This window comes from Sus scrofa, chromosome 18 (assembly GCF_000003025.6).
Source record: "Sus scrofa isolate TJ Tabasco breed Duroc chromosome 18, Sscrofa11.1, whole genome shotgun sequence".
Lineage (NCBI taxonomy): Eukaryota > Metazoa > Chordata > Mammalia > Artiodactyla > Suidae > Sus > Sus scrofa.
The window spans coordinates 48,512,712-48,539,494 of NC_010460.4; the positions used below are offsets into that span (position 1 = coordinate 48,512,712).

Below are 26,783 nucleotides of genomic sequence, written 5' to 3' on the forward strand. Positions count from 1 at the left end.
GTGGCTGTGGTGTAGGCTGGCAGCTGCAGCTCCAGTTTGACCCCTAGTCTGGGATGGCACAGGTGCAGCCCTAAAAAGCAAAAAAAATAAAACAAAATAAAATCTCAAGGAATAGCAGAATTGCTAGCTATTATGAATACAACTTGCTAGTACACTTATGTGTACAATAAGTGTACATAATATTTCCATCTCTAAATTAATTGCTCCAGATTTCAATTTTTTATCATAATACCAGTTTCAGAAATTTTGTGAAACCACACAGGGCAAGCATGTTTTTCTCAAAGTGACAAGATTTCTGTGCTAAGGAAAGCTGAAAGTCATAATTTTCCTACCAAATCCCTCATATGAATTTTACCTTATTTGTAAGTTGCCCACTGGTAGTTTCCCAACAACATTAAAAACTAAATGATTTTTTGAATTTTATTATTATTTTTTATTCTAAAAATTCTTTTATAATTTTAGGAGCCTCTGTCATTGAAGCTGGGACCTCAGAGAGCTACAAAAATAATAAAGCAAAACTGTACTGGCATGGGATTGGGTTCTTGAATTATGAAATGCCTCCAGATATTATTCTTCAGGTAAAAGCTGGATTAAAAATAACCTGTTTATATTTTAGAATTTTATTCCTATTACTCATATAGAAAATATTAATGTCTGAAATGAAGGCAACTCTGAACTTGACACAGAACCTGCAACCCTCCCCTTGCATTTTTATAGTCATCAAACTACATGAATTATTATTTTATGGGAAGTAAACTATGACAAATTATTCAGTAATAATTCATTAAGATCAGCGAACTAGATTATGTACTTCTCAAATAGGACACACGCATTCCATATCATTTCTTTAAGTTGATTCTGTGCTTTTCCTTTTCCACTGAAAACTTCAGTCAACAAACATTTGTCGATGGTGCATGACCTCTAAGTGCCCGTACTGTGTTAAGTGCTGTTCAAGCCAACACATTTTTATGAAGTCCAATTATAACAGAAGACATTTTCAAGTAAGATTTTCCCTAACATTTCAGTTCAGCTCAAAAGGCACTAGACACCACCTGACGGTAGAGGCCTTCTTAGCCATAATCTACACACCCGAATTATTTTCCATTTACAGATAATTTCAGGGGCAAACCTGCAGATCTCATTCCAGGGTACGATCTAGATCTAGAAATGGTAGACGTCATTCTTCTTCCTTTCCACCAATGCCAGCATCTCTACCATTGCCACCACCATCACCACCACCACCATCACCATCATCTCCATCATCTCCATCACTACCACCATTATCCATCACCACCATCACCTCCATCACTACCATTACCACCACCACCGTCACCACCACCTCCATCATTACCACCATTATCATCTCCATCACCACCACCACCTCCATCACTATCACCACCACCACCACCACCACCGTCACCACCACCTCCATCATTACCGCCATTATCATCTCCATCACCACCACCACCACCATCATCTCCATCATCTCCATCACCACCATCACCTCCATCACTACCACCACCACCACCACCACCACCACCATTACCACCACCACCATTATCACCACCAGCATTACCATCACCATCACCACCACCACATCAATTGCCTTCGTGGTCCCCACAATGACTGCCACCATCATCTTCACTAACAGTACCACACTGTCTTTACCAGTGTTATGACCATTCATACACTAGCTGCCTCTAGCAGCTTACAGTCTAGTTAGAGCAATGAAAGAAAACAACTCATGTGTTAAAGGGTCTGACTAACATCAGCCCAATGTGCTCTGGAAGAACAAGCAAACCTATGGGTATCAGGAAGATTTCCTGTTCAATATACCCCACACAGTGCTTCATATTATAGGCATAAGCAAGCGCTATGGTCAATAGTGACTAGCTGGCCAATCTTGTAGGAGCGGACTTATATAACCAGATAGATTAACTCAGTGCCTTATTTCCAGCCGGACGTCCATCCTGGGAAGTGCTGGGCCTTTCCAGGTTCCCAGGGTCATGCCCTGATCAAACTTGCCAGGACGATCATACCCACCGCTGTTACCATGGAGCACATCTCAGAGAAGGTGTCCCCTCAGGAAACATCTCCAGTGCACCCAAGGAATTTTCTGTCTATGTAAGAAGCTGACGAAATCTTTGTTCACAGTGGGTTACTGGTGATTGGCTGGGAATTGGGAGCTGGGCTCTCATCTGAACTGTGCAGCTTACCCTTTGTAGCACCATTTGAAAGTCACTTCACTTCCTGGATCTCTCCTCTGTCATCTGCAAAGTAAGAGGGTTGGACCAGATGATTTCTATTACTTAATTCTATTTTTTTTTTCTTTTTTGGGCACCCTACAGCACATGGAGTTCCTAGGCCAGGGATCAGATTGAGCTGTAGTTGCAACCTAAGCCAAAGCTGTGGCAATGCCAGATCCATAACCCACTGTGCCAGGCCAGGGATCAAACCTATGAACCAGCACTCCCAAGATGCCACTATCCTCTTTCATCACCACGAGAATGCCTCTTTTTTATTTAATCAAAGTTATATATGTACAATTAAAAAATGAAACATTTCTGGAGTTCCTGTTGTGGCACATCTGATTAAGAACCTGACATAATGTCTGTGAGGATGCAGGTTCGATCCCTGGCTTTGCTCAGTGGATTAAGGATCCAGCATTGCCGCAGCTGCAGTGAAGGTCACAGACACAGTTTGGGTTTGGTATTGCTATGGTGTAGTCTGGCAGCTGCAGCTCAGATTTGATCCCTGGCTTGGGAACTTCCATATGCCCCAGGTGTGGCCGTAAAAAGAAAAAAAAATTAAAAATTAGAAAAGAATTAAAAAAGAATGCTTTAGTAAGAAAAATTACTTCTCATTGTTTTTCTTTTAAATTAGCAAATTTATGAACCAAGTGAAATTCAAATAAGATGATAAAGAAGCTGAAAATAAAACTTTTTTTCTTTTTTAGGATTACACCTGCAGCATATGGAAGTTCCCAGGCCAGAGGTTGAATCCAAGCTGTAGCTGCCAGGTTATGCCACACCACAGCCATGCCAAATCTGAGCCTCATCTGTGACCCTTGCTGCAGCTTGCAGCAAGGCTGGATCCTTAACCTAATGAGCGAGGGCAGGGATGGAACCTGCATCCTCATGGATACTAGTCGGATTCCTAGCCTAATGAGCCACAAAGGGAACTCCCAAGAAGGTGGAAATAAAACTGGCATGCCTCTCTTAACAGGCTAAAGGAACTATATGAGGCTTGGTATATATGTATACATCAAATATGAAATAAGCGTATTTATATATGTCAATGTATGCATGAAAAATTATTGAATGGATCACTTGATGACGTATCTCTTTAAACCAATATAGCTATAGTTTAAATATTTAAGATTTTTCATTATAAAATGGTTGAATTCATGAAATATTTGTTATGTTACTCTGATTTAAAGAACCAGACCATAAACTTTAGATTTACAAAATAAATTTCCACCAGTGTTTTCTTCTCTCAAAAATCTTCAATTTTGAAGAGCAGAGAAGGAAAGTCAAAAGCACAAGGGGAATTGCATACAAATATCAATATTTCTTTCAGCCAACAGAAACTTACTTTTTGGATGGAGCTGTCTGTGTGATCAAAGTTTGGCAAATTGGTTACATTTAATGCATTTCAGAAAACATTGTGTTCATATGGGGACTCATTTTTGGTTTGTTTGTTTATTTATTTATTTATTTATTTATTTATTTATTTATGTCTTTTTTTGACATTTCTTGGGCTGCTCCCGCGGCATATGGAGGTTCCCAGGCTAGGAGTCTAATCGGAGCTGTATCTGCCAGCCTACGCCAGAGCCACAGCAACACAGGATCCGAGCCGCATCTGTGACCTACACCACAGCTCACGGCAACGCTGGGTGCTTAACCCACTGAGCAAGGGCTCAAACCTGCAACCTCATGGTTCCTAGTCGGATTCATTAACCACTGCGCCACTACAGGAACTCCCATTTTTGGTTTATTTTATTCAAAATGTAGCAAATACAGTTCTTAGGCCAAAGATAAGTTGGAATGTGCTCTATAATCTCACTTCTTGCTCCCCAAACCCCTGAGTTAAACACTTTTGGTTTCCTAGGGTGGTACTGGCGCTCAGCATAGCACTGTGTCCCTCGTGGGCACCTAAAGATGCCTAGAGAATTGTCACTGCTTAAACAGACAATTGCTGACATTTGAACTGAACATCATTCATTACAGCCTCCATGTCTGTTGCTTTCTTTACAGGGCATCTCAAAACAATGTGAAGGAGAAGAAATTTTTCTAGGCCAGTTTATATACAACAAAACAGGAACTACCGTTCAAACATTTACGCTCCAGGTAATGAGAGCCTTGGGAAAAGGTGGGGTATCAGCAGCGTCATCCCAGGGAGGGGTTGGTTGGGGCTGCTTGATGCAAAGTGCTGCGTGAGAATAATTATGACAGAAGTATGAAATAAGCAAGGCTCTGAGTTCCCCTTGGGGCTCAGTGGGTTAAGAACCTAACATAGTGTCCCTGAGCATGCCAATTTGATTCCTGGCCTCACTCAGGGTTAAGCCACAAGCTGCAGTGTAGATTGCAGGCACGGCTCGGATCCCACGTTGCTGTTGCTGTGGCTGTGTCTGTGGCGTAGGCCAGCAGCTGCAGCTCTGATTCAATCCCTAGTCTGGGAACTTCCATATGCCACAGGTACGACTGTAAAAAGGAAAAAAAAAGAGAGAAAGATAAGCAAGGCTTAGCTGAAGTTCAGTTCTTAGCTCCAATCAAGTACATAAATTTTCATGCAAAGATACAGAAGTGGTTTCTAAGCCAATTCTTCATCATTTGCTGTTATTTTAATTATGTATACAATATGTATACACTATATATAGTAATAAACATATACTGTTTATAGTAACATGTATACATATGTGTATGTATATGTATATTATATATACCCTTTCTGGTCCTTATCTTGCTTATTAGATTCCCTTGACAGTGTTGTTGGATGGTCACTCTCACCTTCCGTGGGTAAAGGGGATGGGATGAAGGTACAAAATGAGATGACTGGCAGAAAGGAACTCACAATAAATATTTAATACCAGATAACAGAAGCAACACCTCTCTTGCTTAACTCAATGGGGAGAGAAGACCAACTGGTAACTTATAAGCCCTGAAAGTCATTAAGGCATGTGCAACCTATTTCATTATTTCTCATCAGTCACAGGAAGTAATGAAGAGATATAGAAGGCATCCCAAACCGTGTAAAAACAAGTGTGTTATAATACTTCCTGGCCTGGGGGAAAAACTGTAATTGTAATGTATACATGTAAGGATAACCTGACCCCCTTGCTGTACAGTGGGAAAATTAAAATAATAATAATAATAATAATAATAATAATAATAATACTTCCTGGCCAGTGCTGAGAAAATCTAAGCTGAAGACAATACACATGTCAGAAATGAAGGTACTAGCAGAGTTTCATACTGCATTGTGTATCCATGTCACCCCGAGTTCTCTCCCTGGAGCAGCCAAGCAGGAGCACTAAGGAGGCCTGATGATGAGGCCTAAGAGGACCACCATTTAGCTTCCTCCTTCATATTTGCCTTTTTATTTTATTTTTTGCCATTTCTTGGGCCGCTCCCGCAGCATATGGAGGTTCCCAGGCTAGGAGTCCAATCGGAGCTGTAGCCACCGGCCTACACCAGAGCCACAGCAACGCGGGATCCGTGCTGCATCTGCAACCTACACCACAGCTCACGGCAATGCTGGATCCTTAACCCACTGAGCAAGGCCAGGGATTGAACCCACAACCTCATGGTTCCTAGTCGGATTCATTAACCACTGCGCCACAATGGGAACTCCCCATATTTGCCTTTTTATGAGCTCTTTACTTATAGTAGCTCATTACGTCATCCATTAGACTGGTATTTGAAAGGAAAGAAAGAATGTGCTTTATTTTTCTTATAGCCGCAACTGTGGCATATGCAAGTTCCTAGGCCAGGGATTGAATCTGAGCCACAGCTGCAACCTATGCCACAGGTGCAAGCAATGCCAGATCTTTTTACCCACTATACCAGATCAAGGATCGAATCTGCGCCTCCACAGTGACCCGAGCCACTGCAGTTGGATTCTTAGCCCACTGTGCCACAGCAGGATCCTTAATTTTTTTTTTTTTATGTCAGCATTACTTGGGATCCTTTGAGATGGTTAATTTTAGAAGGCGCTAATTTTAATCTTTTCTGTATTTTCAGCATGAAGTTTCTGAATTCTTATTATGTGTGAAACTTAAAATCCTCAGCAACTGGGGACACCCCAAGTACTCTTGTTTATATAGATTCAGAGTTCATGGCACCCCAAGAGATGACACCTAGAAGAACTGGTGCCCGAGGGCCAAAATAGTCAAGTATTTGGATTCCCTTAGGTTATACCGCAGCCTTAGGAATAAAAAAACACCAGGACTGGGAGAGAAACTCAAAGCGGTTCCTACCTGCCAGTAAAAAGTGCATGAATTTTACTAATAAAAACATGAAACTAAATTAAATCTCTCTGTGTTAGTTTAGCGTCTGAGAAGGAATCATGTTTCTGAAGCACTGAAGAATGAATTTGCACTTAGAAGATGGTATTTTTCAACATTCTTTTTTTTTTTTTTTTTTGCTGTTCAGGGCTGCACCCTCAGCATATGGAGGATCCCAGGCTAGGGGTCAAATAGGAGCTACAGCTGCTGGCCACAGCCACAGCCACAGCCACGCCAGATCTGAGCCACGTCTACACCACAGATCATGGCAACGCCAGATCCTTATCCAACTGAGCAAGGGCAGGTATGGAACCTGCGTCCTCATGGATCCTAGTCAAATTCGCTTCCACTGCGCCACAACAGGAACTCCCAGAGAGCTTCATGTTGGTGAGCACGTGGAGGTCAGGAAGGAGTGGCAAGCTCTAGGGAGCATGGAAGCTCTGTGCTTCTTCCTCACACGTTGTCCTCTGCATCTCTTCTGGCTGGTCCTGAGTTACATCCTTTTATAATAAGCCAGTAATATAGTAAGTAAAATATTTTTCTTGAGTTCTGTGAGTGGCTCTGGCAAAATAATCAAATCCAGGGAAGATCATGGTATCCCAATTTATAGTCCTTTGATCAGAAGCTCAGGTGACATTCTGGACCTGTGAATGTCATCTGAATGGAGGGGGCAGTCTTTTGGGACATGTGGGGTGTGACACCATCTCCAGGTAGATAATGTCAGACTTGAATCATAGGACACTCAGCTGCTGTTGGAGAATTGCTAGGGGTGGGGCCAAAAAAACCCAAGCATTGGAATTGGTGTCGTAGTATCATTAATGACATAGATAGAAATAATTTAAACTTCGTGGCCCTCGAACATTGAAGACCAATGGAACAGACAAAAAAAGTCTACTTCTGATATTTAGACATATAATGTTATAGCTATGTCAGAACATAGTCTATATGATAAAGGCAGCATCTCAAAATGGATGGAAAAAGCAAACAAATGGCTTGGAACAATTATCTAGTCATTAAGAAAAGTGTATCCATACGTCTCAGTTTGCAACATCATGAATTCCCAATATGGTAGAAGATGTGCAGGTGTAATGAAACCATAAAAAGTAGAACAAGACTTGAAATAACTTCTGTATAGGTTTGGATAAAGGAAGATCTTTTTGAATGTGACTCAGACTTGAGAAGTCACAAAAGAAAAAAAGTTCTACTACATCCAAATGAAACACAGCACTTAACAACTGCTGACCCCCCACTCTGGGGGGAGGAGCCCTTGGAGCCCCAGCCCCCAGCACTGTACCTGACACATCGAACAGGCTCCCCAGATGCTAATTTTTTATATTATTATGAAATCTATTGAAGTTTTTTTTTTCTTTTTTCTTTTAGGGCCGCACCTGCAGCATATGGAAGTTCCCAGCTTAGGGGTCGCATCGGAGCTGCAGCTGCCGGCCTGCACAGCTACAGCCACAGCAACGTGGGATCCTTAACCCACTGAGGGATGCCAGGGATAGAACCCACATCCTCGTGGTACTGGTCGGGTTCTTAACCTACTAAGCTACAACATGAACTCCTGAAGTATTTTTTAACATCTGAAAAATGAGAAGAGGGAAGCTCCCTTCTGGTACAATGGGTTAAGGACCCAGCATTGCCACGGCTGTGGTGCAAGTTGCAACTGCAGTGCAGGTTCAATCCCGGCTGAGGAACTTCTACAGCCAATAAACAAACAAACAGAACCACAAAACAATTTTTAAAATAAAATAAAAGCCGAGAAGAGTTTTTGAAGAACTGCTTAAGCAAAATTCCTCCTTAGGCTCGTATAATTCTCAAAAGACGTTCACTCAGGCCACCCCAGACTATGCTTTCCCTCATGTGACAGTTTTCTCCTGTAAAGAAGAAGAAGAAGAAAAAAAAGGGCAAATACTGCCTGTCGGGATTGATGCAGAACCTCTGAGCTATGCCAGTCTCGTCCCCCTTGGGTAAATTTTCCATCATTAACTGGTAACAACAGGACTGCAAATCTTCCTCTGGGACTGGAGGGAGAAGCAGGCACCTGACAGGCCCTGGCAGATGCAGGGCTGGGTGACAGCTAGTAAATACATGATACTTATGTGGGTAGAGTTCGCCATCTCTGCAGCTACAAAAACATCAGTTTCTTACTTCCAACTCCACAGCTGACTGATGTACTCTAATTATATTTCTGTGTTCAAGACAAGGTCATTTCCTTGCACAATAAACAAACGTAATGAATAACATCAATACCGCTCTCCAGATCATCCTGTGACTGAATTACTAAACCCCTGAGGTTTGCCCATTTTTTAAATGAGAAGATAGTATTAACTAGACAGACAACAATATGAAAACTCAGTAGCACACAGGCTTCTAGAGAGCTCTAGTGATCTCATTCCCTGCCTCCAAATTGTTTGGAAAAAATGTAGCTAAGCAGTGAAATAGCATCAATATAGTCACCCATACGGAAACTACTGAATTATTAATTTGCTAAACCTATTTAAGAAGACTGGAAGAAAACGTAAGATCCCTGTTTTCTTTCAAGAAAAGATTGTTACAGCTTAATTTCAAAATTCCCTGTATTATTTGGGCCTTTGTACAGCATATATACTCACATATCTTCTTAGGAAGTTTAAAAAAAAACTTTCTATTTTTGGGGGGTTAATATCGCCAAAAAGTTAATTTTTTTCCTTTTTTTTTTTTTTTTTGTCTGTCTTTTCTAGGCCTGCACTGGTGGCATGTGGAGGTTCCCAGGCTAGGGGTCTAACCAGAGCTATAGCCGCCAGCCTATGCCAGAGCCACAGCAACGCCAGATCCGAGCCGCCTCTGTGGCCTACACCACAGCTCAAGGCAACGCCGGATCCTTAACCCACTGAGCGAGGCCAGGGATCGAACCCACAACCTCATGGTTCCTAGTCGGATTCATTAACCACTGAGCCATGACAGGAACTCCTAATTTTTTTCCTCTTGAACAAATCAACTCAGTCATTTATGGTTAGACAATTTTCCCCAAACACCCAACACCATAGATGTTGTTATGCCTAAAAAAAATGGTTTTTTTTAAATGGCAAAAAACTAAGTGATTTAAGGTAAATATCAATATATTATGAAACACTGTTTACAAAGCTTGTTCAGATACATTATTTAATCACATCCATGACTTCCAGAGCAACCACTTCATCTAATGATTTATTCTTTTCTTAGGGGCGCAGCTGCAGCATATGGAAGTTCCCAGGCGAGGGGTCAAATGGGAGCTGCAGCTGCCCGCCTGCCCCAGAGCCACAGCAACTCAAGATCTCAGCCTCCTCTGCCACCCACACCACAGCTCATGGCCACTCTGGGTCCTTTAACCCAGCGAGCAAGGCAGGGACTGAACCTGCCTCCTCGTGGATGCTAGTGACCTTTGAGCCACAACCGGACTCAAATTTGAAATTTAAAGCAATTTTAAAGCAACATGAGGGGAGGTTCTAAAGCTCCCCCACATCAGAGGTGTATATTTAAGCGATCGTTTCACCTAATACTTTATAAATAAAGGATTGACTTTATTTCTGAGGTTCTGAAACAGCACTGGAAATAAGTATCGCAAAAGTTCTTTCAAGTTGGGCCGCCTCGGAACCACTTCCTGCACCTGAGGGCGGGTGATGGCGTCACTTCCGGCAGATGCTGCCACACCCCGGGGGCGGGACCCAAAGGCCCGGCTCCCCGCCCCAAAGAGGCGGGCGGAACCCAGGGCGGGGCTGCGGCGTTTCCGGCGGGAAGCTTAAGGCGGGACGCACTGGAGTGTGTCGCCGGCAGACGCCCCCGGCGGGCCGCGTCCCGCCATGAAGTTTCGGGCCAAGATTGTGGACGGGGCCTGTCTGAACCACTTCACCCGTGAGTAAGCGGCCGCGTCGGCCCAGGTCGTGGAGAGGAGGGCAGAGTGGAGGGAGGGCGGCCGGGAAGGAGGCAGTGCGCGCGGCTGGGGCCCTGCGAGGAGGGGCGGGGTGGGGCCGAAAGGGATGGGGGCCCAGCCGGAGGCTGGCGGCGGGCGCAGGTGGACGTGAATGGTTCCTAAAACCGGACTTGCCTTGCGTGGCTTTCCTTAAACTGGTCGCCGGCCCCTAAAGACGCAGACCTCTATTTCCACTCCGGTCCCAGAGCGCTCTCCGCCCCTGCCGGCCTAGTCTTGCCCCCTGCAGGACCCAGCGGCCGCAGGTGGGCCCGGAATGAACGAATGCGACCGATCGGCACCAGTTAGCCTCTGAGTCTGGGTTTCTTTCTTCCAGTCCTGAGGGCGGCGGGCGATGCTACCGTGCAGGCCTGTTGAGAGGCTGGCGTGACTTCAGCGGGATAAAGCGGTATTCCCGGTGGGTCGTAGTGTAAACGGGATTTTCTCCACCGGGAAAGCGCACCATGCCGAACTGAATCGGGAGTTCTGCAGGCTGACGTGGCGTCTGGGATACTCGGCCTGCTTCTTAGTGATTTCTTATTTTAACCCTTTGCTATAGGAGTCAGTAACATGATAGCCAAGCTTGCCAAAACCTGCACGCTGCGCATCAGCCCGGATAAGTTGAATTTCATCCTCTCTGACAAGGTGGCCAATGGAGGGGTGAGCATGTGGTGTGAGCTGGAACAGGTGAGTGCCAGCTCCTGAGAGGCCTGCAGACTCCCCCTAAATGCCATTGGGAAGGGCGTACATGTCCCCCCCTCCCGCCGCCTTTTTTTCCCTTAGGAGAACTTCTTCAGCGAATTTCAAATGGAAGGTGTCTCTGCACAAAACAACGAGATTTATTTAGAGCTAACGTCGGAAAATTTATCTCGAGCCTTGAAAACTGCCCAGAATGCCAGATCTTTGAAAATCAAGCTGACTAATAAACACTTTCCATGCCTCACAGTTTCTATAGAGCTGGTAAGTAGGAAGGGATCGTTTCTTAAACTTCCCAGAAGGAATTAGAAGTTATAAGCCTAGGCATGTTAACGCTATGTGGGAAGCTAATTGGTTTTATTGAAATGAAAGGTCTGTCCTCCTTGTGTTTATTTTTTATTTTTAAGGTTTTTTTTTTTTTTTTGCTTTTTTAGGGCTGCACCCACATCATATGGAAATTCCCAGGGCTAGGGGTCTAATCGGGGCTACAGCTGCTGGCCTACACCACAGTCACGCAGGATCCAAGCCGCATCTGCGATTTACACCAGAGCTCATGGCAACGCCATTGCAGATCCTTAACTCTGGATCCTCAACCTCTGAGCGGGGCCAGGGAGCAAACCCGAATCCTCATGGATCCTAGCCACCCAGATCCTCCTTGCATTTAAATGACATTGTTATCATGTACTGTTCAAGTAGGATCCTGCTTTGCCTATGAAATAACACATCTGCATCTTTTTTCTTAGATTTGCATATTCCAGCATCTCCATTTCTTTCTTTCTTTTTTTGTATGGTACATGGTTCTTTTTTTTGTTTTTAATTACTCAAATGAATTGATCACATCTGTCATTGTATAATGATCATAACCATCTGATTTCACAGGATTTCCATCCCACAGCCCAGGCACATCCCCCCACCCCCCAGCATCTCCATTTCTTTTACTGGTATTGTCACCCAGTCTAGAAACAGTTGTTTCTCTCCATTTTCACCTTTCAAGTGTTTGTGTGTCCCTCCCTTCTTCCCCTCTTCTGCCATTAACACCTTTTTTTTTTTCTTTTTACAGTCACACTTGAGGCTTTGCAAATTCCCAGGCTAGGGGTCAAATTGGAGCTGTGGCTGCCAGCCTGTGGCACAACCTCAGCAACACCAGATCTGAGCCGCATCTGTGACCCACACCACAGTTTGTGGCAACTCCAGATCCTTAACCCACTGGTAGAACGAGGCCAGGGATCGAACCTGCATCCTTTCAGAGACAACATCAGGTCCTTAACCTGCTGAGCCACAACGGGAACTCCTGTGTACTTTTATTTGATGTGTGAGCACTGCATTTAATTTAGTGCTCTATGGAGGAGGATTCCTTTTCTTCATACTTTTTTCTCAGCTCTTGGCAGTTAGGCAGTTCTTAGAGCTAATCAGAGTATTTCACCTCACAATGTAAGTGTAGTATGGTTCTCCAGATGCTTAAAGAAAAGCAAAATAGCAACATATACTGCTTTTCTATCTTGAAGTGCAGGATATCTTGCTTCATTATGAGTCTCATAGGAGCCTCTGCACATAGACAAGCCTAGTTTTATCCTTCCAGTGCTTTTGCACACTGAGTGTCCCCTGCACACAAAAGGGTCTCTCGGTCCCTTCTACACCCCTTTAAGAGTTGTGTGGTGTCTGAAAAGCCTCACGACTTTACACACGCTGTTCCCCTGCCTGGGAGAACACTGTGCCCCTCGTCCCTATTTTTCTGTGGCTGACAGCTTCTCCTTGTTCTGGTCCGATCTGAAACATCACCTCTCAGAGAAGCTTTTTCTGATCTCCTAGCTAAGAACCTCTTCACATGCTCACCTGGTTGCTGTTTGACTGCAGTAGTGATTGTACATATTGCATCAGCTCACACAGTTTGTGCGTTCTCTTCCTTACTGACCCATGCGTACCGTTGGCACCTCAGGGACTTTATCTTGTTCTTGTTGAGGACACTTCCAGCTCCTAAGAGGACCCAGAGCTGGAACAGCACCCCATTAATATGTGCTAAATGGACTCTGATGAGTGACTTGAGAACATTCTATTAAATTTGGTATCAACTTTTTTTGTCTTTCAGTTCTTTTTTCAAGTTATAAAAATTGTTTAAATTCTTCTCTTGGCAGTTATCCTTGTCAAGCAGTAATCGCATTGTGACACATGACATCCCCGTAAAGGTTATTCCTAGAAAACTGTGGAAGGACTTACAGGAACCTACAGTCCCAGAGGCTGACGTGAGTGATGCCTAGTGTCTCTCCTCACCGCACAGTAAATGGTGTGATTGGAAGTCTCTGATTTCAGTTATAGTCTTGCCGTCTGTTTTATTTAAGAGTTGTGTGGTGTCTGAAAAGCAAGGGGCATTCATTTTTAAAGGATACTCCGGGGGAAGAAGTTGGAATATTTGCCTTTAGTTGCTTACGTAAAACATCTTAAAATAGTGTTGTGTATGACAGAAACACCACGCCCTTTACAGTTAGGAGATAGTCTTGCTCAGTAATGGCGCTTGGAACTAAAGTGGCACGTGGAGGACGTTGCACCTCTCGGGAGCGATGGTCCTTGGCACCAGGGTGCGTTTCTCAGGACTTGGTTTTTTCTTTGTCTTGTAAGGAGTGATGTCCCAGGTGTGTGTAAGGGCCGAAAGGAGAGGCTGTTTTAGATCTTCTGACACAAGCCCGAGAGCCGCTGGAAATGAAGGTGATCCCAAAGGGTCCTTTGCCTCCTGCTCCCAATTCGCTGAAGAAGAGATTGTGAACATACACTGAACGGAGTCGTTACCCGACCTCTCCTGGAAGACATCTACACTGGGAAAAAGCCGGCACTGTTGTATCCCAGTCTGAGCCCTGCCGCGGCGCTGCCCCATGTTTTGCACAGAGTAGGAGAAGGCCAGGTGTGAGCCCCGCAGGGGGCAGCCTCTGCCCGGCTGAGTCTCACTCCCCTAGGGTGTGTACGGGGCATCTCAGCTGCAGGGCTGTAGTCCTAGAACCAGAAGAAAGCCCGCAGGGACGTGGTCGCTGAGGTAACCGGAGGCAGGCAGGAGTTGGTGAAGCTGTAGAGTTTTTATATTTTAAAAACACCTTTTTCAGACAATTTAAAAACAGGATTCCAGGGGTTTTAAGTGTACACATGTTCCAGAGATAACCAGCACTTTTCAGTACTTGGTTGTGTTCTGTTTTTCACACTCCCGGTCTTTCTCGTTGGCTTCATAGGTTAGTATCTATTTACCAGCCTTGAAGACGATGAAAAGTGTTGTGGAAAAGATGAAAAACATCAGCAATCACCTTGTAAGTTCTCATTTCTTCAGAAAGAGCTCCTAAGTGCATGCTTTAAGCTCCGTGTCCTGGGAGGGGCCTCCTCTGGTGGAGGCTTGGTGGCCTCACGTTCAAGTTCTGGGACCTGCGTGGGCCAGAAACGGGTGCTCCTAGAAACCCATTCCAGTGCTTTTCAGCTCTCCTCACTTGTGTTTGCCCTTGTTTCCCATTTATATTTATGGTGTGTTAAGACATTCCACAGTTCTGGCTTTCTTTCCTTCTGTTTTGGATAGAATATTCTCTGTCCTGTCTGAGAACGTGCATGTGTTTTTATGACCACGAATGCTGGCAGTGAGTTGAGTGTCTGTCTACTTGGCACATGTCTCAGTGAGCCTGGGACAAAGAGCCCCTAGAATACATGCCTCTTCCTCCGAGCAGCTCCTAGGCCAGGTGGAGGGGCGGGCTGACTTTCCTGTTGTGCAGGTCTGGTGTCAGGGATGCTGTAATGTGACAGTGATGGGGAATTGTGTGGGTCCTCCTTCACTCCTGGGCCTCTCCTGAGTTCCTCACCCGCCCTCCCCAAAACTCGTTTGAGTATGTTTCGGTCCCCCTGAGGAAGCATCAGCTGTTGCCCTTCACTGTCCCCAGGCCTCGTCACCTGCCACATGGCCACACTTCCTTGCAGAGCCACTCTAGACTCTTCACCCACCCCGCAATGCCAGCTCTTTCCAGAGTCCCCCTCTGCCATTTCACATCCAGCGGCTTCTCTCCCACCTTCCCCTGGGAGAGTCTCACAGTCCCTCGAAATTCCCAGACCGTCTCCCGCTGCCCTGGCTGTAAGCCCCTCTGCTGGGCTGCTCTGCTCAGCACTACATGGTAAGTTACCTGCTAACATCTTAAAACCCCTGTTGAGCCGGCGGCTTCCTGAATAGGGGAGCTGTCTTACCCATCTTTGCGTGGTAGCCGCCCACTGTGGGCTGCCACTTGTAGCGGTTTATAGGTATTGGTGCGTGGACCTGGAATGATATGTAGATTTAGGAGATCTTTGGAATTACAAAAGTTTTGTGAAGCCTAGAAAACGTTTATGGGCTGTTTTGTCTCTGCAGTTGTGTTCACTTAGGAGTGTTTTTCTTTCGTGACTTAATCTTTATGGATTTCATTTTAATTTACAGTCAGCTTCTGGTGGAGCAGTGTGTGCTGTGCAGAACTGGTGTCCTGTGCTGCCCTTGATGTTGATCCAGTTGTCAGGCTGGAAGCTTCCTCTGGGCATATCCTGGGCACCCCCAGAGAGGTTCAGAGAGGCCCGGGAGAGAAAGGGCAGGGCAATTAATTCAAGGATCCAATTGTTTGTTCTTTTGGTCCAGTGGAAATGAGTCAGCAAAGTTGCTTAGATAAAATCATCCATGGTGTTTTTCTCTCCCCTAGAGTGTTTAAAAACAAGTAAGAATTTTGTGGAGTGGCTACTGCAATTTGAAATACTAAACAGAAAGTTTATCGAGCATATGGCAAGTTAGAGTAGGGAGCAGCCCTATAAAGGCAAAAAAAAAAAAAGGACAAAAAAATAAATAAAATAAAGTGAATCGGGAGTTCTTGTTGTGGCACGGTGGAAACAATCATACTAGGAACCATGAGGTTGCGGGTTCGATCCCTGGCCTCGCTCAGTGGGCTAAAGATCTGGCGTTGCCCTGAGCTGTGGTGTAGGTCGCAGACACGGCTCGGATCCCATGGTGGCTGTGGCTGTGGTGTAGGCCGGCAGCTGTTGGTCTGATTTGACCCTTAGCCTGGGAACCTCCTTATGTTCGAGCATGGTCCTAAAAAGCAAAAAAAAAAAAAAAAAAGGAAAAGTAAAGTGAATCTAGGACATTCAAGCTGCTTTTTTTTTTGGTCTCACCAGCATTTGGAAGTTCCCAGGCCAGGGATCAAACCCTGTGCCACAGCAGCAACCCAAGCCAATGTAGTGACAACAGTGGAGCCTTAACCTGCTGTGCCACGAGGGAATTCCTCAAACTGCTTTCTTGACTAAATCTTTATATAGAGCTACTGTTTCTCAAAAGTGATGAGAATTTACCGGTAAATATTGAGTGTGCTTATTTGAAACAGCCAGGCCTGTGTCAGGTGTTGGCTTTACAGAGTCCCAGTAAGCAGTCCGGAATATTCACAAGGGTCGCTTTACATGTTTTATGTCAGTCAGGTGTTGTTTCTGTATAGTAGAGTTGGCTTAGCAGCATAACCGTGTATTCCTGAGTGGAGGGGGAGCAGTGCTGAACTGAATACCTCCCATCAGAGGGCGTTTGCTAGGCTATGCAAGGAAGCAGGGAGGACGCTTTCCGTGCAGTATCAAAGCCTTGGATATCAGCTCACCCAAGTTTAAACAATTTTTTTGATTTTGTCTCTAGAATGAGAACTATTGGGAGTTCAGTAATTTGGAGGAACGTGAATGAGGAATACGAGATCCTGTTCCCAGGTGTAGACAGACTTAGCTGTGGCACAGCCCAGAGGAGCAGCGAGTTCATTCTCCACCAGTCTCACCCCTCCTCCCTCCGTGCTGCGCCTTCGGCCCACCTCAGCCCCAAGTGGACCGCCGCCTTTGGCTTTCCACTGGCCGGGTGGCTGTCTTGAATTATTGGTTGAGTAAATGCTGACTTGGGAACTGCCTGGGCTTCCCAAGCACCTGCCAGGCTTAGAAATGGGGAGATGCCAACATCAAAAGTAGTGCAGGGGCATTCCTACTGTGGCGCAGTGGGTTAAAAATCCCACTGCAGTGGCTCAGGTTGCTGCCAAGGCACAGGTTCAATCCCCTGCCCAGCACGGTGGGTTAAAAGATCCGGTGTTGTTGCAGCTGTGGCTCAGATTCAATCCCAGGCTTGGGAACTTCCATATGCCATGGGCGAGGCCATAAAATTAAAAAAAAAAAAAAAAAAAAGTGCAGTAGGCCATGGGCCGATTCACAAAATCTTAGGCCATATCTTGGTACATGTATCTTTCTCTGAACTTCATTTCTAGGTTCTGCCCAGTCCAGAGACCCAGCTGGTTGGTGGAGGGTGGAGGTTGAAAGGAAAGGGCCCCTCGATCCTGGGAGAAATCCGGGGCACTGTTGGGAGTGAGGGGCGACACGGGAGGCCTGGCGTTGGGGGGGGGGGGGGGGGCGGGGTCACCAAGCCCAGGTATGCCGTGAATGCAGAGAGCTCAGTGCCCACGGGGCCCTGGACAGTATCTCTGGGCCTCTCCAAATGTGGAAATCTCCCCTCCCAACATCTGACTTTACTTGATAGGTAAACACTTATGTTGCCCTGAAATTCTGAAGGCTTTCTGGTTACGTCGAATTGGTAGTTAAAATAGATGGTTTGGCCCATTTGTAAAAATAAGGCAGTTGGCGAGCTTACAACCTCCGCGTTCCCTGCTGTCCTCCTTGCTCCATTTCACGCCAGTTACATGATGTCCGCAGAGTCAGAGTGCCTGGCAGAGCCCCCGCCACCTCCCCCCCGCCCCCCTTTCCCATTCTCAGGTCTTCCTTCTGCGCTTAGAGGGGCTGCTCTGGGGACTTCTGAGTTCCTGGTTCTCCGGCCTTGTTGTTGCTCTGTCACTGATGCCGTGTGGGACTTGGTGCTGTCAGGATGTACTGGGCTTTGAGGGGGGGCCACCTTGTCACCTAGTTTGTTGGAAGCTGACATCCACTTTGTTTTTTCCCTTTTGCTTTTCCTTCTTAAGACTGTAAAATACTCAATTTGCAGATTATCGAAGCAAACCTAAATGGAGAATTGAACTTGAAAATAGAAACTGAACTAGTGTGTATTACAACTCATTTTAAAGATCTTGGAAATCCTCCGTTAGGTAAGCTTCCCAGTGGGCCTTAACTGTGCTTTTGATAAATCAGTTGTTTCAGATGACACGCCTTCCTCTAGCTGTAGGGCTCTAAATGGAAAATGGTTGAAATTCGGAACAATGCGGTGCTTGGGGAGGGAACGCATAATTGAGGTTGAGTCCCTTGTTGCTGCAGTGTGGTGGGAAGGTCAGCCTCCAGGCATAAGGGGCTCTGCCTCCGCTGGGTGGCTGAAGGACTGGCCTTGCACTCACTCCGCGTGCAGAAGTCTGGGCTGGGGCTGGACAGTGTGCTTGAATTCCTGTTTCTGCTACTAAAGGTGGCAGTTTTTCATCTGAGATGGTATCAGAAATGTACATAACATTTCTTATTTTCTCCTGCTTTAGTCTCTTTGGTACTTAGAAAATTATATTCGCAAATACAAGCTTTTCACACATCATCAGATTTTTTGTCTCATACAAGGTGCTGAGGGACTATGGAATCGGTACAGTAAGCTGTGGCTGAGCGGATGGACTCAGGGATTAGAAGCTGTGCTGCAGAGCACACAGCAGTGGGCAGGCCTTGGAAGCAGTGTTCCAGCAGGGAGCCAGGCAGAGGCCCTGGGGACAGTGCTCACCAGCATGAAAACGGTTCTCGTCATCCGTGGGTTCCCAGGTAGATCTGATAAGGCCCCTGTCAGTTTAAGAATTAAAATTTATTACTGCATGTGCTCTTATTACAGACACACTTGAGCGCAGCATTGAAAGGGCTGGCACTTTATAGTGACGGGCACGCTGCTGGAGCAAAGTGAAATCCGTGTGAATACAGCTTTGATAGCAGCTGCACCGAGTGACGTGTTTTGGCATTCCTCACTTTGTTTGATAATAAAGAAGGGCTTTGATCCTTCCTGCAGTGGAGAGGACAGTTCCTTTCATTCCACTTTATCATGAGAGGCCTTCCTTCCGCTGTGTATGTTTCTAATCGATAACCAGCTTCTTTGACCTGAAGGAGGACATCGGGTCATGTTCAGATCCCTGTAAATGAGGATTCCCTGGAAATTAGCATAGTGTTTTGAGGAGTGAGCACTTCAGTGTTTGCTTAGCGAATGATTCCTGAGTATCATGCAGTACCTCAGGCTGCCCGAATCAGTGGTAACGCTAAGGCGTCTACTTAACTAAACAGTCACTGTGCTGTCTCTGGGCTCCCTGTTCCACCTAAAGATAATTGTATTTTAAAATGTTCTGTCATTTTAGCTTCTGAAAACACTTCTCAAGATGGAAACTCAGAACAAATGGCTGAAGTGCAAATAGATATTAGGAAGCTCTTACAGTTTCTTGCTGGACAACAAGTAAATCCTACAAAGGCCACATGCAGTAAGTTTGCATTTTGATTTGTTTTTCATATTTCAGATACTTTAATCAGTTGTAGTCTTCACAAGCTGTATGCAGTCTCGTAAAAGCCACAAAACAGCTCAGGCACGTGGACTCCAGTTTCTGGGGTATTGGGTGTTTTGAGTATTCATGGCTACAAAAACACCTGCAAGGACTCTTGGCTCCTAGAGGCCTGCAGCCATAGTGCATGGAGATGGGCCTGGGCTGCCTCGTCTGGCGTCACATGGGGTCTGCATCAGGAGAGCAGCCCCAGGGGCCTGCCCAGCCCAGCCTGGTTGTGTTAATCCAGTGTTAACCTGTGCGGAGTCCCTGACGCCATTGGGCTTGGATTTAAGTTCCCATCTCAGTGCGTTTGTTCCCTTCCTCTGTCTAAACATGACCTTTTCATTTATCTTTATCCTGTATCTTGTCATCCATGCTTCCTCTCGACTCCTGATTGATTGATTGATTTGCTTTTTTTAGGGCCATATTCACAGCATATGGAAATTCCCAGGCTAGCGGTCAAATCAGAGCTGCAACTGTCAGCCTACGCCACAGCCACAGCAATGCGGGATCTGAGCCGTGTCTGTGACCTACACCATAGCTCATGGCAGTGCCTGATCCTTAACCCACTGAGCAGGGCCAGAGATTGAACCCGTGTCCTCATAGATACTAGTTGGATTTGTTTCCACTGCACCACAATGGAAACTCCTACTCCTGATTTTTAACAGTGGTTTTTAACGCTAGTCTCTGGATTCTGGTTGGCCTGTCTTTCTCAGTTTCACACCTGCTTCGTCACCCTTCATTCCTTGATCATATGAGGAAGGGCTCACTTGCTGAGAATTTTTCAAGGCTCTGTTTCCTTGCTGTCGAGATCACAGCCGTTGAAAGCAAACTGTGGCCTTGCTTGCAAGTGACACCAGATGCGTGTGAACTCCCAGCCTGAGCACTCAGCCTCCAGTGAACAGAGCTGAGAAGGGTGGCCCAGGATGACTGGTAATCATCAGATGGTCAGCACTCTGTAGAGAAGGATTAGAAAATTCTAGATGGCTCTGTTAAAGGGAGGGGAGCAGCATGAGTGCAGGAGGAAGGCATTAGGTGTGGAGAGAGCCCAGGAGGAGGGTCGGAGAACCCTGTCGGAAAAGGAGCAGTGAGAGCCCCTGGATTCCGGGGTCGTGCTGCGAGGTGCCAGATCCACCTGCGCTGCATCTTGAGCAGCTGTGGTGTGGGTGCTCCTAGGGCTGAGGGAGCAAGGTCCTCGTAGGTTTCAGCCAGTGCTTCCCAAATTGTCAGCGTGGACACCCATCACCGGGGCCTTGTTAAGTGCTGATGCCTCTTCAGAGCCTGGAGTCTGTCCTCGGAAAAAGCTCCTAGTGATGCCCCATGCAGGTCCTTGGCAGCCACCCCTCCCGTCTGCATAGTGGAAGCGTGGGGAGGGGTGTGGCCCCAGCTGCGCTGCGTCAGGCCTGAGCCTGCATCCCAGCGGCTCCTGACTCAGAAAGGTGACTGGTGCACCCAAATGTGGCAGAGAGGGGGACCGGCAGATGAGGGCAGCCAGAGCTGACTTTCTCACACCGTTTCTTTCGCCCCTGGACCTCCTTTTCTGCCAGCAGTTCTGTCCTTGGGGCATCGTCTCCAGGTGTTGGCTCCACTGCCTCTGTCAGCACTTCTCCTGAGTCGTGTCCTTCTGCTGGTCCTCGGGGTCCCCTCCCCACCTTCCCTCCTCCTGGGACTGGTCTCTGCAGCCAGGCTCGGCTCTCGGTCCGCCCTTCCCCTCACCACCTGGCTTGATCTGCTTCGGCCAGCTCTCCTCAGGGGTGGCCTGCCCCGCAGCTAGCTCACCTGCCCCGGCGGCATGACCTCCCCTGGCTCGCTGCTCTGTGTCCCAGGCCCGGGGCCTTGGCACCGCCCCAGCCTCGGAGGCTGCCTCCTGCACGTCCCGCAGCTGGCTCAGGCTGTGCCGGGGGAGGGGGAGGGAAACGCTGCCTGCCCCAGGCACGTTGTCCGGGGTCGGGGAGGTTCTGGGAAGTCTGCCCTGTGCGTTTTTCACCGGAGACCTCAGCAGCTTCCTGGGGGCAGTCTGTGGGTGAGCTGGCGCCCCGTGGTATCCCAGGGGCTGGTGGACAGATGGGGGAGGCCGTGTGCCTCCAGGGGCGATGCGGGGAGAGGCTGCGGCAGCCTTGCGAGGGGAGAGCGTGTTGCTGGAGCAGGTCTGTACAGCAGAGGCTTCTTTTCCCCCAGATATCGTGAGTAACAAGATCGTCCACTTTGACCTGCTCCACGAAGACGCTTCCCTGCAGTACTTCATCCCCGCGCTGTCATAGCACCCCCTCCCTGGACGGGGCCCGGGACCTGGGTCTCAGCCCGAAGCAGTGGGTGATGTCTGCTAAGTCATTGTCTCTGTCCTCACAGCCATCCGGTGTGTTTTTACTTTTTCCTTCTATAATATTTTAACTAGAAATTGAATTAATGAAATACAGTAGGATATATATTTCTTTATATTTCTTCTTTGTTCTGTCTGCTTTGTTTTGCCGCTAAGAGATTGAAAGGATAAAATTTATTTTTTTCAGACTTTAAACTTTCTTATTGAAGTTGTGAACATTCTCCTGTATTTAGAATTGGTGTGGTAATCAAAATTGGCAAAAATAAGAGTTCCCGTCATGGTGCAGCAGAAACAAATCCGACTAGGAACCATGAGGTTGAGGGATCGATCCCTGGCCTCACTCAGTGGGTTAAGGATCCGGCATTGCTGTGAGCTATGGTGTAGGACACAGACATGGCTCAGATCCTGTGTTGCTGTGGCTGTGGTGTAGGCTGGCAGCTGTAGCTCCGATTAGACCTCTAGCCTGGGAACCTCCATATGCTGCAGGTGCGGCCCTAAAAAAAAAAAAAAAATGGCAAAAATAATGTTTGTTGGGCGTGACATTTTTGTCTCCAAGGCCCTGTCTCCAGCTCAGCATGTTGTAGGGGACAGACCTGGAGCCCTTAAGTTTCCATGCACTTGCCTGTCCTGGGCCATCACTTGGAGACTCTCCTTTCACCGCGGTCACCCAGAGCGTCAGTGGGTGTCTGGCTGTATATAGCGTGTGGAGTCTTGATGTGACATCCACGAGTCGGCCCCTGGTGGTGCTGTGAGAGCTGGTCCAGCTGACCCAGCTCTCGAGGCCCTTGCTCCTCCAGTGCCTTCCTGAGGCCAGTGTGGTCCCAGGTTGTAATCCTTATAATTCTTCCTTCCCCATCGCAGTGGATCTGTCGTTCTCCTGTATTTACAGGAGAAACAAGAAGTTTCAGCCAGTGTCTGTGTTCAGCAATGAGATGATGTTTCTGTCTGGGTGTCATGGCTGATATGGGTGCTGGTGGGTCAGCTTTCTCATTTTTCATCGTAATTCCTATTTTGAGTGAGTCTCACCTGTCCTCTGGAGGCGGACATCATAAACATGACCTTACCGTCACCACACCAGCTTGAAAAACAAGGCAGTTGCTTCGGGTAAAAGGAAGAAGTGGAACAACAGCCACACTGAAAAATTATTTTATGTATTTTCCTATTATTTGGTAAAACCACTGTTTTTGAATGACTCCTCCAATGTTTACTAATGTTAGTTTAAATGGGATGTAATATTTTGTTAAACTAACACTTTTAAAATCAGAGTCAGAATATCCTTTGAATTTTTTTTTTTTTTATGGCCGCACCTGCAGCATATGGAAGTTTCCAGACTAGGAGGTTGAATTGCCCTACACCACAGCTACAGCAATGCAGGATCTGAGCCGAGTCTGTGACCTACACCACAGCTCATGCCAGTGCCAGATTCTTAACCCACTGAGCAAGGCCAGGGATCAAACCCACCTCCTCATGGACACTAGTTGGGTTCTTAACCTGCTGAGCCAGGAGCTCCTCATTTGAATTCGAAGTCTTCCCTTTATGGCTTATAGCAAAATTAATTCTAGCTATAGTGATAAAACATAAAAATCATGACGTACAATGAAGCAATACCTGAAAATAGTTGAATGAAACTTAGATTTCTGTTAAGATGTGCTCGTGACGTACCAGCCTGGAAGATTAGTTCTTCCTGATTATTCCAGTGATGGTTTTCGGTGTATGATGAAGATAGTGTAAGATAATCTCCTCACCTGCGTCACACAGGGCGCCCTCAGTTTTCAGCCCTCCGTCGTCCAGGTGTCAGACACGCAGGCCTTGTGCGGAGGACGCAGGCAGGGCCTGGGCAGATCAGAGCAGCACAGACATTCTGAGGCTTGATTTGGCAGAGTAGGTTAATAGCTGATGGCAGGGCTGGGATTAGAATCAAACCAGACATAATTTCCCTCACCCCATATGGTTTTTTTTGTTTGTCTGTTTGTTTTTTAAAGTCTCGCTTTATTATTATTATTGTCTTTTTGACTTTTTCTAGGGCCACTCCCTCGGCACATGGAGTTCCCAGGCTAGGGGTCGAATTGGAGCTGTAGCCACCTGCCCACACCAGAGCCACAGCAACGGGGTCCGAGCCGCGTCTGCGACTTACACCACAGCTCAGGGGAACGCCAGATCCTCAACCCATTGAGCAAGGCCAGGGATCGAACCCGCAACCTCATGGTTCCTAGTCGGATTCATTAACCACTGCGCCACGACGGGAACTCCCCTCACCCCATATAGTTAAGTAAACCTGATTTGATGGTTTTCTGGATGGCTCAAGGTTTTCTCTGGGTGGGTGTGGCCAAGGGGGCCTTCTGAGTTGGAGTTGAGGCGCTGGGGTCTCTTGCTGATTGTTGGTGAGACTTGCTGCTTTGTGTTTGCCTCGGCCTCCGCCTCCCACAGAGCTGTTGAGCGAGGGTGGCCCTTCTTCCCGCACTGCTGGGAGCTGATGGAAACTGCAGCACGGGGCAGCAAGCAGTGCTGCTTCTCTGCACAGTTTGCCAAAGCAAGGTCGCTGGGCTAGGTCATAGCAGTTTAGTCCATTTAGAGGAAGGAATATAACTTAAAAAATTAACTTATTTCAAGACTGACATCTCAAAGTGTTGAGCTTGCTTGCTTTCTTTCTTTTTGTCTTTTTAGGGCCGCATTCGAGGCACATGGAGGTTCCCAGGCTAGGGATTGAATTGGAGCTGTAGCTACCAGCCTATACCACAGCCACAGCAACACGTGATCCGAGCCATATCTGTGACCTACACCACAGCTCGCAGCAATCAGATCCTCACGGAGCGAGGCCAAGGATCGAGCCTGTGTCCTCATGGATGCCGGTTAGATTCGTTTCTGCTGAGCCACAGCGGGAGCTCCAGAGGGTTGAGGTTTCTTTGTAAATAGCTTTCTGGCTTTTAGGGACACCCTTCGACGGTGCTCGTGTAAGACTCAGCCGTGTGGAGGGCTGTCCTTGGTGGCCATGCTCAGACCCAGGTCGCTTTGGGAACCACGTCTGGAGCTCAGTCTGTGCAGGGTCAGGGGTGTTTAAGAATCCCTGATCCCCAGCGGGCAGAGACTGTCCGAGCTCCTGGTCATCCTCCCTACGGGGCCACTTACCCACCACAGTCCCCAGGGCCTGGTGGGGGCAGTCCTGGACTGCGGCCTCAGCGTCAGCCCTGGGCTGGAATCCCGGCCCTGCTGCAGGAGCAGCAGGGGTGTCGCGGTGCCCACGTTCTTGGTGGGTGTGGCCCAGTGAGCAGAGCATGGTTTTGAAGGGCTGCAGGTCTGCCCTTTTATGCGGATTCTAATGGGGGTTTGCAAGGAGGCTTGGGCACTTTTCTGTGTTTTTACAGCTGCTTCTCAGTGCAGGAGGGACGAACCGTCTCTTTGACTGTTAGCCTCCGTAACGAGACGACCAGGGGAAGCATGGGGCCCATCAGCCACTGCCGTGGGAGTGTGGACTCTGCGTGTGCACCTTCTTCAGAGTCCAGTCTGGTGTGGGTGACGTATGAAAGCCTTCAGAAAGGTGTGTGCCCTTTGCTTTAATACTCCTTTTAGGAATTTACACACACATTCACATATTCGAAGGTGTTTGAGGGTCTCTGATGTGGCGCAGTGGGTTGATGATCCGGCTTGTCGCGGTGGCATTCCAGTTCAGTTCTCGGCCTGGCACAGCGGCTTAAGGATCTGGTGTTACCACAGCTGTGGCTGGAATTCCGTTCCTGGCCCAGGAACTTCCACATGACTCTGTATGGCCCAAAAAGAAAAAAAAAGAGTCTTTTATACAGTTCTACTAAAAAAACATGAAATAGGGGGGATTGGTTAAACAATCTGTAGTTTGATACAGTGTTTCATACTCTAAGAGTAATGTTACAGAAAAAAATGTACTGATAATGCAAAATGTCTGTGACTTCCAGTTAAGTTACAAAAAGCAGATCAGGCTTTCGTGTGTACCGTCTGATCCCAGTTTGGAGAATAACAATGTACGTGTGTGCGTGATAGAAAAAGATTGGGAAAATAGGTACCAGCATTTAAACTTGGTTATTTCTGGATGTTTGATTTCAATTTTTGTAAACTTAGGTATTTTCTAAAACTTTTATACTTGGCTTTGTAACGAAAATAAATCATTTTTATGGGACTGAGTAATACTTATTATTTGAATGCAGTACATCATCAGCTGGCAATTATAGTTTCCTAAATATTGGACTTGAGACTTAATTTTCACAGCACATCCTCCGAAGCAGCTCGTGACAGGGCATCACCAGTTTCTGGAGCCTGCGGTCTTACCAAACGGGAACGAAGCATCAGTGTGACTTGGGGGTGTTTGGTGCCTCTGTTCCTAGTGATGCAGGCAGACCTCCCTTCAGACTGGACGTGTTGGAAACAACCAGGAGACAGTGGTGGCTCAAATTCAGCTCTGCAGGGGGAGCTTAGCGGGGCCATCTGCCAGGGACCATGGCGTTGTCCTGAATCAGCCTTGCCCTGCAAATGCAGGGTTCGACTTTTGTCACGTGGTCTGGATTGATGTAAATGCAGAGCTTTCTAAGGACGACTTTTATTCATGTTTTAGGATATCAATTCTATAAAATAATACGTTTGGTGTGGCTTTAAATGTGTGTTTGGTTGTTCTTCCGGTTCCTTAAGGTATAAAGTTAGGTGTTGATTTGAGATCCTTATTTTTAATGTAGGCATTTAAAGTTCCACGTTTCCCTTTTTCTGCATCTCCTAAGTTTTGGCGCCTTCATTCATTTCCAAGTATTTTCTAGTCTCCACTGATTTATCCTCTGCCCCGCTGGTTGTTCTAGAGTGTGTTGTATAATCTCTGTATGTTTGGGAATT

The 26,783-nt window shown here is 46.8% G+C and overlaps 2 protein-coding genes across 7 annotated transcripts in view; both read left to right on the forward strand.

Annotated features, from left to right (window-relative positions):
- The window catches only part of SUN3 (Sad1 and UNC84 domain containing 3), a 34,612-nt gene extending 28,012 nt beyond the window's left edge, over positions 1-6,600 (forward strand). Inside the window, 5 exon segments of the mRNA XM_021079341.1 lie at positions 463-578; positions 1,958-2,075; positions 2,078-2,124; positions 4,257-4,349; positions 6,243-6,600. Of these exon segments, the coding sequence (XP_020935000.1) occupies positions 463-578; positions 1,958-2,075; positions 2,078-2,124; positions 4,257-4,349; positions 6,243-6,362 (494 nt within the window). The 3' untranslated portion in view covers positions 6,363-6,600.
- Positions 10,203-26,556, forward strand: HUS1 (HUS1 checkpoint clamp component). Of its 6 annotated transcripts, none has more exons than XR_002340201.1 (9): positions 10,203-10,378; positions 10,993-11,120; positions 11,217-11,393; positions 13,262-13,369; positions 14,342-14,416; positions 18,115-18,214; positions 19,436-19,555; positions 21,794-21,971; positions 25,298-26,556. XR_002340201.1 is itself a non-coding variant. In NM_001136511.1 (9 exon segments), coding segments are annotated over 9 exon segments (864 nt in total). In that variant the 5' UTR covers positions 10,254-10,326; the 3' UTR covers positions 21,877-22,051.